The following is a 13,560-nucleotide window of genomic DNA, read 5'->3' as shown; positions in this document are numbered from 1 at the left end:
TAATAGAAAAAGAAATCAAAAGTTACTGGTTCCAAAGATTTTAATGCATGTAACATATGTCACCCAAAACTTGGATGCTTTTGTTGTCTACAGTGCTAGATAAAATGGCAGGTTTGAAAACTGCAGATGCCCCCCTCTCAGACTCAGACGGAGGGCTCTGAAGTTCTCAGGCATCAAAGACCCATCTGTGTCTATCACTTCTGCCTGACTTTGAAGTCTCAGGGCTCTCTGTGTGGGAGAGGCAGATAGGGGGACTTTGAATGAAATAAGGGGATGGGATTCCAGGTGCTTTGTCTCTCATTGTGTCTGAAATTAGGTATTTTCCTTTATCAAATGCGGGTAGCATTTCTTTCTCTGCTATTTGAGCCATGGAGCTCTCTATGAACTATGTCTTCAGATGTACAATGTGACCATTCCAAGGGAAAGTTTACTTCAAAGTTTGCATTCAAGCGCATTAAAGGCAAGAATTTTGCTTCTGTTTAGTGTTCCTCTGGTGGGCTCCTTATGAGATTGTCTCAGGACTTTAACCGGGCTGTTTGCTGTTTTCCAGACTGACTCATGAGCACCAAAATGGGGACCAACTGTTCCTCGAAGCCCATGGGTGTTCAGAATACACCTTTCTTGGTAATTGGGGTTGGGAGTTGGGGGATAGATCATGAAAATCTAGATTAAAATAATCACTGGACTTGGGAGCTGGTTTTGTTGGTAAAGTGCTCGACCTAAATTCAAATCTCCAGAAACCCTAGAAGTCATGTAAAGCACCTGCCTGCCCACTAACCTAGTTCTACAGAAGTGGAGATAGAATTCTTGGAAACCCTGTTCTTCAGAAGTGGAGAATCCTGGGAAACTCAAGGGCTAGCTATCCTGGTTTAGGCCTCAATAAAAAGTGCTCCTGTCTCAAAGAAGGTGGAAGGCAGGGGCCAACATCTAAAGTTGTCCTGTGGCTCTACACACTCATACAGAAACACACGTAATACACACTAAAGATTAAAGCAAGCAAAGCTTGCCCTGGCTGTCCTGGAACTCACTATGTAGACCAGGCTGGCCTTGAATTCGCAAAGATCTGCCTGCCTCTGCCTCTGCTTCCCAAGTGCTGGGATTAAAGGCATGAGCTGCCACCACCTGGCACCATTTTTATTATGTTTCTTAGGGGGAAAGATAATTATAATAGCTAAATTTCAAGACAAGAGAGGAGATCATAGTTGGTGTGAGACTGTAGTTAGCTCATTAAGGTCTCAGTCAAGTTTGTCTCAAAATGAAGGATTCCAATCTGTCAGAGCTTGTTGACTTTCTTATAATTAAAGACAGTTCGTAAATGCCTTACACTTGTATTGGATTAAAGTCTCTTTATTCCAAGCACAGCCGGGTGAAACACAGGCCAGAGCTAGGTTAAGAACCCAGCCAGCGCAGCCAGAACAAAGAGAGCGCCCGGTCCCCACGTGCAGCCTTTTAAGAAGCCCCCCTTACGTCATGCCGGCTTTCCTTCACCCCGCCCTTATGGGCGAGTCCCCAGGTCCACCTGGTACCTGCCCCAGGACTATTGGGCGGGGCTAGGGTTACTCCCTACAATTCCCCTTTTAGTCTAAGAGAGGATTAAAACTTAATAGTGTAAAATATCCAAAACTAACAATCATAAGGGTGGAATACAAGAATATACAATAATCTGCTATGATACATCCTATGTCTATTCTAGCTAAGTCTTAAAGTCATGTGGAAAAAGTGTCTAACTTGAACACCTTCTTCCAATCCCAACTCTAAACAATAAGAAGGTCATTCTTAACTAGGCTTACACTACCCTAGTACACAATAATGGGGAACGGGGGCGTAGCATCTTCTAGGTTACTTCCTGCTGAAACGGGACGAAGATGGTCATGTGGGGGCCCTGTGGAAAAAAAAAATGCCAGTACAGGGAAAGTCTCTAGTGAGTTATATCTAGTCCATGTTAGATGATTTGTTTGATTGAAGATCTACGTTGAAATCCTCAACTTGATTGAAGTCGTCACTCGAGGTTCTGGTTGGAGTGTCAGTCGAAACGGAGTGAGTTGAATCCAGTGTAGTCAGGAAGGTGTAGTCCAATTCCTTTTCCGGAGCATGTAGGGATTGCTGTCAGGATGGGTCTTGATGGCTGTATGGGACTCAAACATAAGTGTCATCAGAGAAATGTTCGCTTGTTTATGTATGTGTACTGGAAAAGGTACCTTGATGAACCTTGACTAACAACGATTCTGAGAGGGTGTAAAAGAAAAGCCAAGAAAAACAAAGATAGTCCTCTTATTCTTTATTTATTCTGTATTATAGCAATTGGCTTCTTGATATAACACAGAAACTTTTAAATGTTGTTAAATAACATACTTGGATTTTAGAGTAGGAAAGCCAAACCCAACTCTAAATCCAGTCTCGATTTAGTTGAATAGGGACCAGGAAATGAATAGACATAGAGTTATTCGAGAGACAGCTGTAAATTTTTACCGTATATCACGTTCCTTTTGTTCGATGGTTATAGCTACGTTCTTTCCTTGAGTATCCATACATGTAATGTCCTTTGACTTATAGAGGGCAGTTCCTCAGAAAACACCTGTCAGTCATCCTTGTCGAGGGGGTCATTGGATTTTCCGGATGCTCGTTGGCTCTTCAGGTTCGTTTATCGTTGGGCGCCAGATATTGGATTAAAGTCTCTTTATTCCAAGCACAGCCGGGTGAAACATAGGCCAGAGCTAGGTTAAGAACCCAGCCAGCGCAGCCAGAACAAAGAGAGCGCCCGGTCCCCACGTGCAGCCTTTTAAGAAGCCCCCCTTACGTCATGCCGGCTTTCCTTCACCCCGCCCTTATGGGCGAGTCCCCAGGTCCACCTGGTACCTGCCCCAGGACTATTGGGCGGGGCTAGGGTTACTCCCTACACACTTGAGAATTTATTTCTTGATCTTTTATTACCAGCGAGGCATTTCTCTAATTTTCAGTGTTGGGGAACTCCCTGTCCACACTGAACTTACTGTTTGAGGTCATTTCGGCTATTCACACATCCTACTTTACAAAGAAATTGCATTTTTGATTTACATACTTGATTTCCTTTGGTTCTCAGATCTTAAGCCTGAGAGAGTTGAGAAACGATGAACCCCACATCAACCTCTGTGTCTGTTCTGAGACCGGTGGGACAAGATGTGAAATGGAAAGAAGAGGAAGGCCAAGAACTGGGTGGAACTGGGTAATTGCTCAGTCTATTTCCCTTTCATAAATCACATAGGGGAATCAAGGCAATGATGGGAATGTTGTAAGAACAGGTCTAACAAGAACTGCTTTGGCTTTTTATCATCTCCCAGGACTTAAAGAGAACCCAACTAAAGAGTTTTTTAGGTGTAGTAATTATACCAGCAATATTGCTTCCCAGTTGAGTTACAGGATGGTTCTCTTAGAAATGATAATTTACTTGGGCAACGCTGTAAGAAAGATCTGAGTAAACATTGCTCTTTCACCGACTTTCAAACTTTTCACTATCAAAATCCTGTTTTCGAAAACAATGGCAGCCTCTGATATCTACCAGAGCTTAATATTTTGAAATATTTTGTCTACATAAGTCAGGTTATTTGTTTTTAATTTAAAACCAGGCGCGTGCGTGTGTGGTGTGTGTGGCAGAGCCAATGTTAAAGTCAGAGGTCAACTTGCAGGAGTCAGTTCTCTCCTTCGACTGAATTAGGCGGCCAGGCTTGGTGGCATGATGGCCCTACTTATTTAAATAAGGAAACGTTTTTCACCATTTTAAAACGAATCTCCCATAGAGGCTTTAATTGGCACGTGAAAAATCCAAGTTACCACACTGCGGATCTTCAGTCTTAGAGCCACATCGAATTTGCATAATTAACAGTATCATCTTCAGTTACATATTTTAGGTTTTAGTTTCTCGGTGGCCGGAAGTGAGGACCTGCGATAGGAGAACGATAAAAAACATCTACTAGAAAGTGTACTTCAGGTTCTTTCAGGTGATCCCCAGGAGCTTTTTCCGGTCTCCGAAGCGCGAGATTTGGCCCCGCCTTCGCCCCGCCCCCGCCCCGCCCCCTCACAAGAGCTGCATCCCAGACCGGAAGGGGTTCTCGCTACAATTCTACAATCAACCACAGGGAGGCGACAACCGCTTCGATAGCGAAGAGGTCGTTCCCAATGGCGGAAGCGGAAAAGGCGGGACCTACGAAGCACGTTCAGTCAGTCACTGAGAGTGATTCTGACTGAAGGCTGGGAGGTGGGCGCTTCCTACGCGTGTCCCGGCGGCCTGTGAAGTTCCAGCCTCATGGCGGAAATAATTCAGGAACGCATAGAAGATCGAATCCCAGAGTTGGAGCAGCTGGAGCGCGTCGGACTTTTCAGTCGCTCGGAAATTAAGTGAGAGGGTCAGGGAAGAGGAAGGACTGGGGCGGGCTGAGGGGAGCTTGAGGCGTGGGGACTTTTCCGAGTTTGTTTTTTCGTAACGTGCTAAAAGAGAAAAAAGCCCGTTGCTGGCATTGGCTGACGGTCAGGATTCATCTTTAACCCATTGCAAGGCGATCCGTCATCTGCTCACTCACCTGTCACACTGACCGTCTTACAGAGGTCAGGGTCTTGGGGCCATAGAGGCGATAGCCAGGATTCCAGCCCATCGAGGACTCCCTGGGCAATGTGAATAGCGGGAGAATTCAGATAAAAAAATTAAAAATTGGTTATAATTTAGAAGTTGGGGGTATACAGCTTTAGATTTCGCGTACAATGCCATGGAAGCCCGGGGGATTTCCTAAGCTTGTAGATTGGAGATCATTTCCACAGCGTCCAGCATATAGTTGACATTCAGTAATTTGTTAAAAATCAGTTACTTTAAATGATTTTTTGCCTGTGGCAATTCACTTTACAATGACTCCTAATGAATTGCAGTAACGTGAGTATAGGATCTGACGATCTTATTATATATCATTGTGTATATTCTGCATTCAGTTTCCCTAAAACATATGTGTTTAACTAAGGATGGGCTGTCTTTTCCCATAAATGTTTTGTAGTAGTAAAGCTTTTTAGATAGAGATAGTTTAGGTTTTTAAGAATTTACATACTAAAAATATAGATGTCAAGATTTTACGATAGAGATATAGAGATTTGGTTTTCATAAAAACCTAAGCGTTGAAGCCGGGCGTTGGTGGCGCATGCCTTTAATCTCAGTACTCCGGAGGCAGAGGCAGGCGGATCTCTGGGAGTTCGAGGCCAGCCTGGTTTCCAGAGTGAGTGCCAGGACAGGCTCCAAAGCTACACAGAGAAACCCTGTCTCGAAAAACCAAACCAAACAAACCAACCAACCAAACAAACAAAAAAACTAAGCGTTGAGGGTTGAGGATGCAGTTAAGAGCAATGCATGGTGGATGCTTAACATACACAAGGGCCTGGATTTGCTTCTAGGGAATGCAGAAAAAACAAACAACAACAACAACATAAAAAAATGCCTAAGGAGGGGGCTGGAGAGATGGCTCAGAGGTTAAGAGCACCGACTGCTCTTCCAGAGGTCCTGAGTTCAATTCCCAGCAACCACATGGTGGCTCACAACCATCCGTTATGAGATCTGGCACCCTCTTCTGGTGTGCAGATATGCATGGAAGCAGAATGTTGTATACATAATAAATAAATAAACAAAATCTTAAAAAAAATGCCTAAGGAACCTAAATTTGGAGGAGAAATCTTAGTAATATGTATAAGTAATATAAAATGTTGGCATTATTTACTTTGCTGGTGGAAATGTCAATGGTCTTGGCTACAGAGGTGATTTTTTTCCTGAAAGTTTAAAAATGTATCTTTTAAATATATGTACATATATACATTAAAGGCTTGCGCCACCACCGCCCGGCCTCGGATGTTCTTAATAGCACAGAGGTAATTGTCTAAGAGAGCAAGTTTTGCCCAGCATTGGTGGCATATGCCTTTAATCCCAGCACTCGGGAGGCAGAGGCAGGCGCATCTCTGGGAGTTCGAGGCCAGCCTGGTCTCCAGAGCGAGTGCCAGTATAGGCTCCAAAGCTACACGGAGAAACCCTGTCTCGAAAAACCAAAAAATAAAAAAGTAAAAAAAAGAGAGAGAGAGAGAGAGAGAGAGAGAGAGAGAGAGAGAGAGAGAGAGAACAAGTTTTGCCTGTGGAAGATAAGTGTATTCAGGAACTAGGTGTTTTGTTAAATGTGTGTTTTCAATATATCCAAAATAAAAATCTTAAGTTCCAGTTTAACTTTTCCAATGTTACAGTTTTATCGGCTTTCTCTGCAGGGCTATCATCAAGAAGGCTTCTGACCTAGAATACAAAATACAGCGGAGAACCCTTCTCAAGGAAGACTTTATCAATTATGTCCAAGTGAGTGATTCCATAGCTTTTTAGTCCCTTCAAAAATTTTCACTCAGGGTGCTGGAGAGATGACTCAGTAGTTCAGAGCACTGTTTGCTCTTCCAGAGGACCCAAGTTCAATTCCCAGAACCCATATAGTAGCTCACAACTGCCTGTAACTCCAGTTCTAGGGATCTGACACCCTCACACAGTTATTATACACACAGACAAAACACCAATGCACATTACCAACAAACAAAAAATCCCCCAAATTTTAACTCAGACAATGATGAACTTAACAGTAGTTTTCTACAGAATTCCAGGGTTCTGTGATTGTGTACACATTTTTTTGTTTGTTTCTGTTTCTGTTTTTGTTTTCTTGACAGGGTCTCTCTCTGTGTAGCCCTGTCTGTCCTAGAACTCACTCTGTAGGCCAGGATGGCCCCCAACTCACAGAGATCCACCTGCCTTTGCCTCCTGAGTGCTGGTATTAAAGGCATGCAACTCCACACCTTTAATTAGGATCAGAGGTAATCCTGTGGAGTGATACTACCTCCTAAGGCATCTTTGTCAGGCTGAACTCTTTCCTCCTGTTGGGTCTGTAGGTCAGAGACATCAATGTGTATCAGGATTTTAGCAAGAAATTTGCCCGTTAGAAGTGGGCCAGATAGAGGAGTGGGAATTTGACAGTAACAGAAGATTGGAAGGTCTATAGAGTGCTTGCTTAGCACTGTCAACTTGCAAAAGAGGTAAGCTCCAAGATTCTTCCATCTTCTAAATGGGCAAGAGAGTAATAGGGAAATTAGACAGATAGGGTGAATTGTCAAATGAGAACAGCTACTATGTAAGTATTTAGAACCAGAAAGACAAAACTTTTTCTTTTCTTTTTTTTTTTTTTTTAAATGTGTATGCCATGTGGTGTGCAGTGTTTGCAAAGGCCCTGGCTGTCCTAGAACTCACTCTGTACTCTGTAGACCAGACTGGCCTGGAACTCATGGAGGCCTGCCTCTGCCTCCCAAGTGCTGGGATCAAAGGTGTGCACCACCACCTAGCAGTATTTCATGTTCTTGAATATTAAGAAAAAACATGTGTCATGGGGCTGGAGAGATGACTCAATGGTTAAGAGCACTGGCTGCTCATCTAGAGGACACAGGCTTGATTTCCACCACATAGTAACTTACAACTGTCTATAACTCTAGTCCCAGGGAGAACTAATAATACCCTTTTCTAGCCTCTGTGGATACTACATACACGTCATACACAGATATATTTGGAAAAAACACCCATACACATAAAAATAAAGGGGGAACAAAAGCATGTGTGACCATGTCAGATGGGGGCTATACTGGGAATTTAACTTGAAATCGTGCTTCTTGAAGCTGGGGTAGTAGCTCAATTGGTAGAGTGCTTGCCTAGTATGCACCAAGCCCTAGGTTCAATCCCTAGCACTGTGTAAGACTGGATGTGGTTGGCTCGACTTACATGTGTAATCCTAGCACTCTTGTAATCCTAACATTTGGAGGCAGGAGAGTCGTATGTTCATGATCATTCTTAGTTACATAGTACACTCCAAGCCAGTGTGGGCTACATGAAGCTCTATCTCGAAATACTAGAAAAGAAAATATAAAAGAAAAAAAGCAATCGTGCTTTCACTTCCCAAATTTTGAGAAATTCTAGGTGTGTATTACTATACCTGGAGGTGTTGGGGCCCTTGGGCATGCTAGGCAGATCTTTTGCTTTTAGATTGAGTCGCACTAAGTAGTCCTGGCTGACTGGCCTGGAAGTCTCTGTTTAGACCAGGTATGGACTCACAGAGATCCACATGTCTGCTTTTGGAATCCTGAGATTAACAAAGTGTGCTGCAACATTGACTGGCAAGTGTTGTACCTCTTGGCTTACTTTCCTAGCACCTTGAACTCATGACCCTCCTCCAGTCTTAGCCTCTGAGGTGTGTCACAATGCCTGACTTAGATTTTTTTGTTTAAACTGAAAATTGCAACATGCAGCTAAATTTAAGTCAGGAAGTTAGATTAATTGATATTATTGATCTCATAGGTCTCATGCTTTTAAGTATTGTGCTGTCTTTTAATATTAGTTGCCTCTACAAGCCTGTTGTTACTATATATATATTTTTAAGTTTTATGGTGATAAGATGAATTTTCAGTGAATTCTAGAGATTTATCATAGATTCTGCCTATTGATAACAAATTATCTTTTATTTCATGTTCTTAATTTTTTATGCAGTTCCTGTATTTAAAAGGTTATAATTTTCATGCTTCTCTTTGTATTTTCCCCTACATAGTATGAAATTAATCTTTTGGAGCTGATCCAGAGAAGAAGAGCAGTAAGTTGATGTTCAATTTTTTAAGTTGGTTTTTCTGTTGTGGAGGTACTGATCATTGATAACCTGTGCCCAAAGTGGATATAATTGTCTGTTTATTTTTTATTTTTTATTGTCAGTACTGAGAATGAGTACTACTTTGGATAAGTGTGATTAACTGAGGCTTTGTTTTTGTTTTTGTCCCTTTTAGAGAATTAAATATTCATTTAAGAAGGATGAGATTGAATATTCTATTGTACATCGGGTACAAGGTGTCTTTGGTCGAGCTTCAGCAAAGTGGAAAGTAAGTGAAGCACATACTTGAGGAGATGTGAAAATACACAGTGTGCGTATTATGAGTTGGGTGTTTGACTGTTCAAATACCATGTTCTCTCCTCTCCAGTTCTCAATACGTATTTGCATGATGGTGCCATTGCTTGAAACAGGTTTTGAGCCACATAAACCATTAAGAAAGTTCTTCTCATCACTTAATTGTTACTCTGTGAGGATGACACAGAACACTATATTTAATACATTATTAGGGCTTAGAAAATCAAAGGACCTGGTGGTGGTGGCCCATGCCTTTAATCCCAGCGTTCGGGAAGCAGAGGCTGTTCAATCTCTGTGAGTTCAAGGCCAGCCTGGTCTACAGTTCCATTACAGCCAGGGGGCTATATATGAAACGTTGCCTCAAAAACAAAACAAAACAAAACAAAACAAAAGAAAATCATCAAGAGAGATGGTAGGGTGATGGCTTGGAGATGGATAGTACCTCAATGTGTTGATGTTCAAGTTTTGGTGGGGACTGATGCACACACACACACACACACACACACACACACACACACACACTTATAAGTCTGAGAATGTAAGGTTTGTGTTTCTTTACCTGGTTTGAAAAGTTTTTAGAATTTTACTGAACAAATTAGATAGATGCAAATTTTTCTTAGACTGTGGTAGATGGGATTGGAGAGTTAGATTGAATTCTCATAAGAGATCCAAGGCTTCAGTGAGGAAGACACTCATATATGAAGAACGTATGGCACATTGGATCTTTTGAAATTTGTCTGTTTTCAACAAAGTGAATTAAAGCAATGTTAAGATCAAATTCAAGCAGCTTGTCCTGTCCTTTTCTTGCAGGAGGATGTTCAACTTTGGCTGTCCTATATAGTCTTTTGTAAGAAATGGGTAAGTACAGTCATTTGTAACTTCCTCTTCTGTCATCTGCCTCTTAAACTCCATTCTGTGTTACTGAACAGTTTTTCAGGAGGTATATGGTTAACAATGGAAGAAAGAACCCCAGGAAACAGGAGCTGAACCTCAGTCTCACATTTGTGTGTCTGACCATGTAAATGATTCTAAGTCAGTTGGAAAGAAAATCATTTTTATGCATATTTGTTCAGTAAAAGAAAAAATTAGAGCTAGAAAGTTTTGTGTTTAGTGGTTCTGGTATGAAAACCATGAGTATGTCTTTGTTATTATTTCTCTTGCAATAGCAGATTAGCAGATCTCTCCCATTGAGTGAGTGTGTGTGTGTGTGTGTGTGTGTGTGTGTGTGTGTGTGTGTGTGTGTGTGTGACTATGTAGCTCCATCTGGGCTGGAACTTGCTATGTGGACCAGGCTGACCAGGCTGACCTTGAACTCAAAGTGATCCCTTTGCCTCTGCCTCCCAAGTGCTGAGTTTAAAGCAGGAGCCACCAAGCCTGGCTTTCCCATTGGATTTTATAGTTAGTAAGATATATATGCTTCCAGATAGCATGAATAGCAATGATCTCTCTGTGCAGTAAGTAAATTATTTTCCTCCTCTTTTACAGGGTACCAAAGCTCATCTTAGCAGGATATTCTCTGCCATGCTTGCCATTCATTCAAACAAACCAGGTATATCAAAATCTTTAACAGTTCTTTTTCTACATTTTATTCAAACTCAGCCATTTTTAAAATTTACTGTGATTGATAAACCTAGGAAATTATTTGCTGCATCTTAGTTTATCCCTGCTTGTTTTGTACATCTTGTTGCAGTTGTGGACAGCAGGGATGGTATATATTTTTAGCTGGTGCAAAATGAACTTGATAATTCTATAGGGCAGGGTACATTTTATTTGGAGGCAGTAGATTCAGAGTGATTCCAAAAATTAGAAGGATAAAATATTAACATATATTTATAAAGTTGTCTTTCACAAAGTGTGTACTGTTTTTTTGTTTTATTGTTGTTCCTCCCCCCCACCTCCCAAACACACACACACAAGATTTCTCTGTGTAGCCATATTGTCCTGGAACTCTGTAGACCAGGCTGGCCTTGAACTCACAGAGGTCCGCCTGCTTCTGCCTCCCAGGTACTGGGATTAAAGGCATGCGCCACCTGGCCTGTACTTGGGTTTTATAAGAGAAACATTCTCATGTGAGTGGTGAATAAGCGGCATGCTCTTGTCTAGTGGAGGTGTTCCAGTAATTACTCACGGTATTAGGCTCAACCAAAGGTTTATATGACTCAAGTGATCTTACCAATTTATAGGACTAAAAGTCAGTGTGATCCCTATGTTGAGATTTCTGGAGAGACTACATGAGTGGATAGGGGAACTACTTTGGTAACCCATGGGAAATTTAACACCCAATTTTAGGAGTCACATGTTCAAGAAAGCTAAAAGCAATGGCTTGCATCATTTGTGACTCCATGAAAGTCTAGATGTGATTTCCATCTAGGGGTCATTTTTAACAAACGCAGTCTTACTTTTTGTAGTACTGGTGATCAAACCCAGGGCCTTTGTACATTCTAGGAAATACTCTCTTCCTGAGCTATTTCCCAGCCCTCTCTAATTAAATCTTTTTTAAAAATACATTATTTCTTTATCTTGTGCATGTTTGAGCATGTGTGTGTATGTGTGGGCATGCACATACCTTGGCATGTTATGTAGCGTTCAGAGGAAAATTTATGGAAGCTAGTTTTTTCCTTCCACTGTGTGGGTCCTGGAGATTACACTCAGGTGGCAAACACCTAGCTTGCCTGCCCTTTTTCTAGCTTTAGAGTCACCAAACTTACCATTAGAAACTCCTTTTTCACCTTGTCTTGAAAAACAAAACAACAAAAAAAGATTTTTTTCTGCTGGGCGTTGGTGGCGCAGGCCTCTAATCCCAGCACTCGGGAGGCAGAGGCAGGTGGATCTCTGTGAGTTGGAGACCAGCCTGGTCTTAAGAGCTAGTTCCAGGACAGCCTCCAAAGCCACAGAGAAACCCTGTCTCGAAAACCAAAAAACAAACAAACAAAAAAAGATTTTTTTTCCTTTAATAAGATTAATAAATAACTCATTAAGTATTAAAATTGAAGCAGTGATTAATTTGCAGAAATTAAGTCTGTTTTTTTCTTTTTCCTATAGCTTTGTGGATTATGGCAGCCAAGTGGGAAATGGAAGATCGATTGTCTTCAGAAAGTGCCAGACAGTTATTTCTTCGGGCTTTACGATTTCATCCTGAGTGTCCAAAACTCTATCAAGAAGTGAGTATTTGGGTACATAGGATGAGAGAGTGATATCTCTATGACTATCTCTATGACACTTGGAGAGGGAGATAGCTTTGTGACACTCAGAATGAGAGATAGCTATATGACACTTAGAATAAGAGATGTCTCTATGACACAGAGCACAAATATTGCTTAAAATGCAGTTATTCCTCCCCCCTTCTGTGTACTCTTTTTTTTTCTCATGGGTAATTGTGTTTTGTGAAAATTTTGTTGCCATTTTTAAAAACAAAATTGAGGGGCTGGAGAGATGTTAACAGTTACCATCACTGGCTACTTTTGCAGAGAGTACAGGTTAATTCACATCAACACCATGTTGGCTTACAATCATCTGTAACTCCAGGGGCTCTGGCACTCTCTTCTTGCTCTCAAGAGCACCAGGTTGTGCATAGAGGTGCATGTAGGCAAAACATCCATATACAAAAATATAATTGAATTAAAAAAGACCAAAATAAACCAGGTGGTGGTGGCGCACGTCTTTAATCCCAGCATTTGGGAGGCAGAGGCAGGCGGATCTCTGTGAGTTCCAGACCAGCCTGGCCTACAAGAGCTAGTTCCAGAACAGCCTCCAAAGCCACAGAGAAACCCTGTCTTGAAAAATTTAAAAAAAAAAAAAAAAACCAAAATACATAGAATATGTTAATTAAATTTTTTCTTTCTTGTTTTGAAATAGTCTAGATATGTAGTCTGGCTATCCTGGAACTCTCTATGTAGGCCAGGCTGGCTTCAAGCTCAGAAAGATCAGCCTGCTTCTGCCTTCCAAGTGCTAGGATTAAAGGCATGTTTCACCATGCCCTGCTATTTTATTTTATGTATATGAATGTTTTGCCTGCATATAAGTATGGGTATCACTTATTTGTGGTCCCTGAGGAGACCAGAAGATGACATCAGATATTCTGCAACTGGAGTTACAGACAGTTATGAGCAGCCATATGGATGCTAAGAATCAAAACTGGATTCTCTGCAACAAGTAGTCTAAACTGTTGAGCCATCTCTACTGCCCAAATATGACTACTTTTGTTGTTGTTGTTGTTTGGGAGTTTCTCTGTTCTGGATCTCTTTATAACCAGGCTGGCCTTGAACTCAGAGATCCACCTGCCTCTGCTTCTTCAGTGCTAGGGTTAAAGGTGTGCGCCACCACTGCCTGGTAAATATGACTAATTTTTTTTCTTTTCTTTCTTGCTTTTTTTTTTTTTTTTTTTTTTTTGAGACAAGGTTTTGTCCTGGAACTAGCTCTGTAGACCAGGCTGGCCTTGAACTCACAGAGATCTACCGAGTGCTGGGCTTTTTAAAGGTGTATGCCACCACTACCTGATGACTAATTTTTAAAAGTGGAATCACAATTTTTGTGTGTGCATGCATGAATGTACATGTGGAGGCAAAAGATTGATGTTGGAGCCCAGTGTATATACATT

The 13,560-nt window shown here is 41.5% G+C and overlaps 1 protein-coding gene across 1 annotated transcript in view; it reads left to right on the top strand.

Moving 5' to 3' along the window:
- Window positions 1–4,180: 4,180 nt before the first annotated feature.
- The window catches only part of Utp6 (UTP6 small subunit processome component), a 31,357-nt gene continuing 21,977 nt past the window's right edge, over window positions 4,181–13,560 (top strand). The window contains exons 1-7 of the mRNA XM_027426530.2: window positions 4,181–4,371; window positions 6,259–6,343; window positions 8,616–8,657; window positions 8,845–8,937; window positions 9,774–9,821; window positions 10,449–10,512; window positions 12,006–12,124. Of these exons, the coding sequence (XP_027282331.1) occupies window positions 4,280–4,371; window positions 6,259–6,343; window positions 8,616–8,657; window positions 8,845–8,937; window positions 9,774–9,821; window positions 10,449–10,512; window positions 12,006–12,124 (543 nt within the window). The 5' untranslated portion in view covers window positions 4,181–4,279. The remainder of the gene's footprint in view (window positions 4,372–6,258; window positions 6,344–8,615; window positions 8,658–8,844; window positions 8,938–9,773; window positions 9,822–10,448; window positions 10,513–12,005; window positions 12,125–13,560) is intronic.

Source organism: Cricetulus griseus, chromosome 7, assembly GCF_003668045.3.
Source record: "Cricetulus griseus strain 17A/GY chromosome 7, alternate assembly CriGri-PICRH-1.0, whole genome shotgun sequence".
Classification (NCBI taxonomy): Eukaryota; Metazoa; Chordata; class Mammalia; order Rodentia; family Cricetidae; genus Cricetulus; species Cricetulus griseus.
Note: the sequence above shows the minus strand (reverse complement) of the source record. Positions and strands in the feature narration are given on the sequence as shown.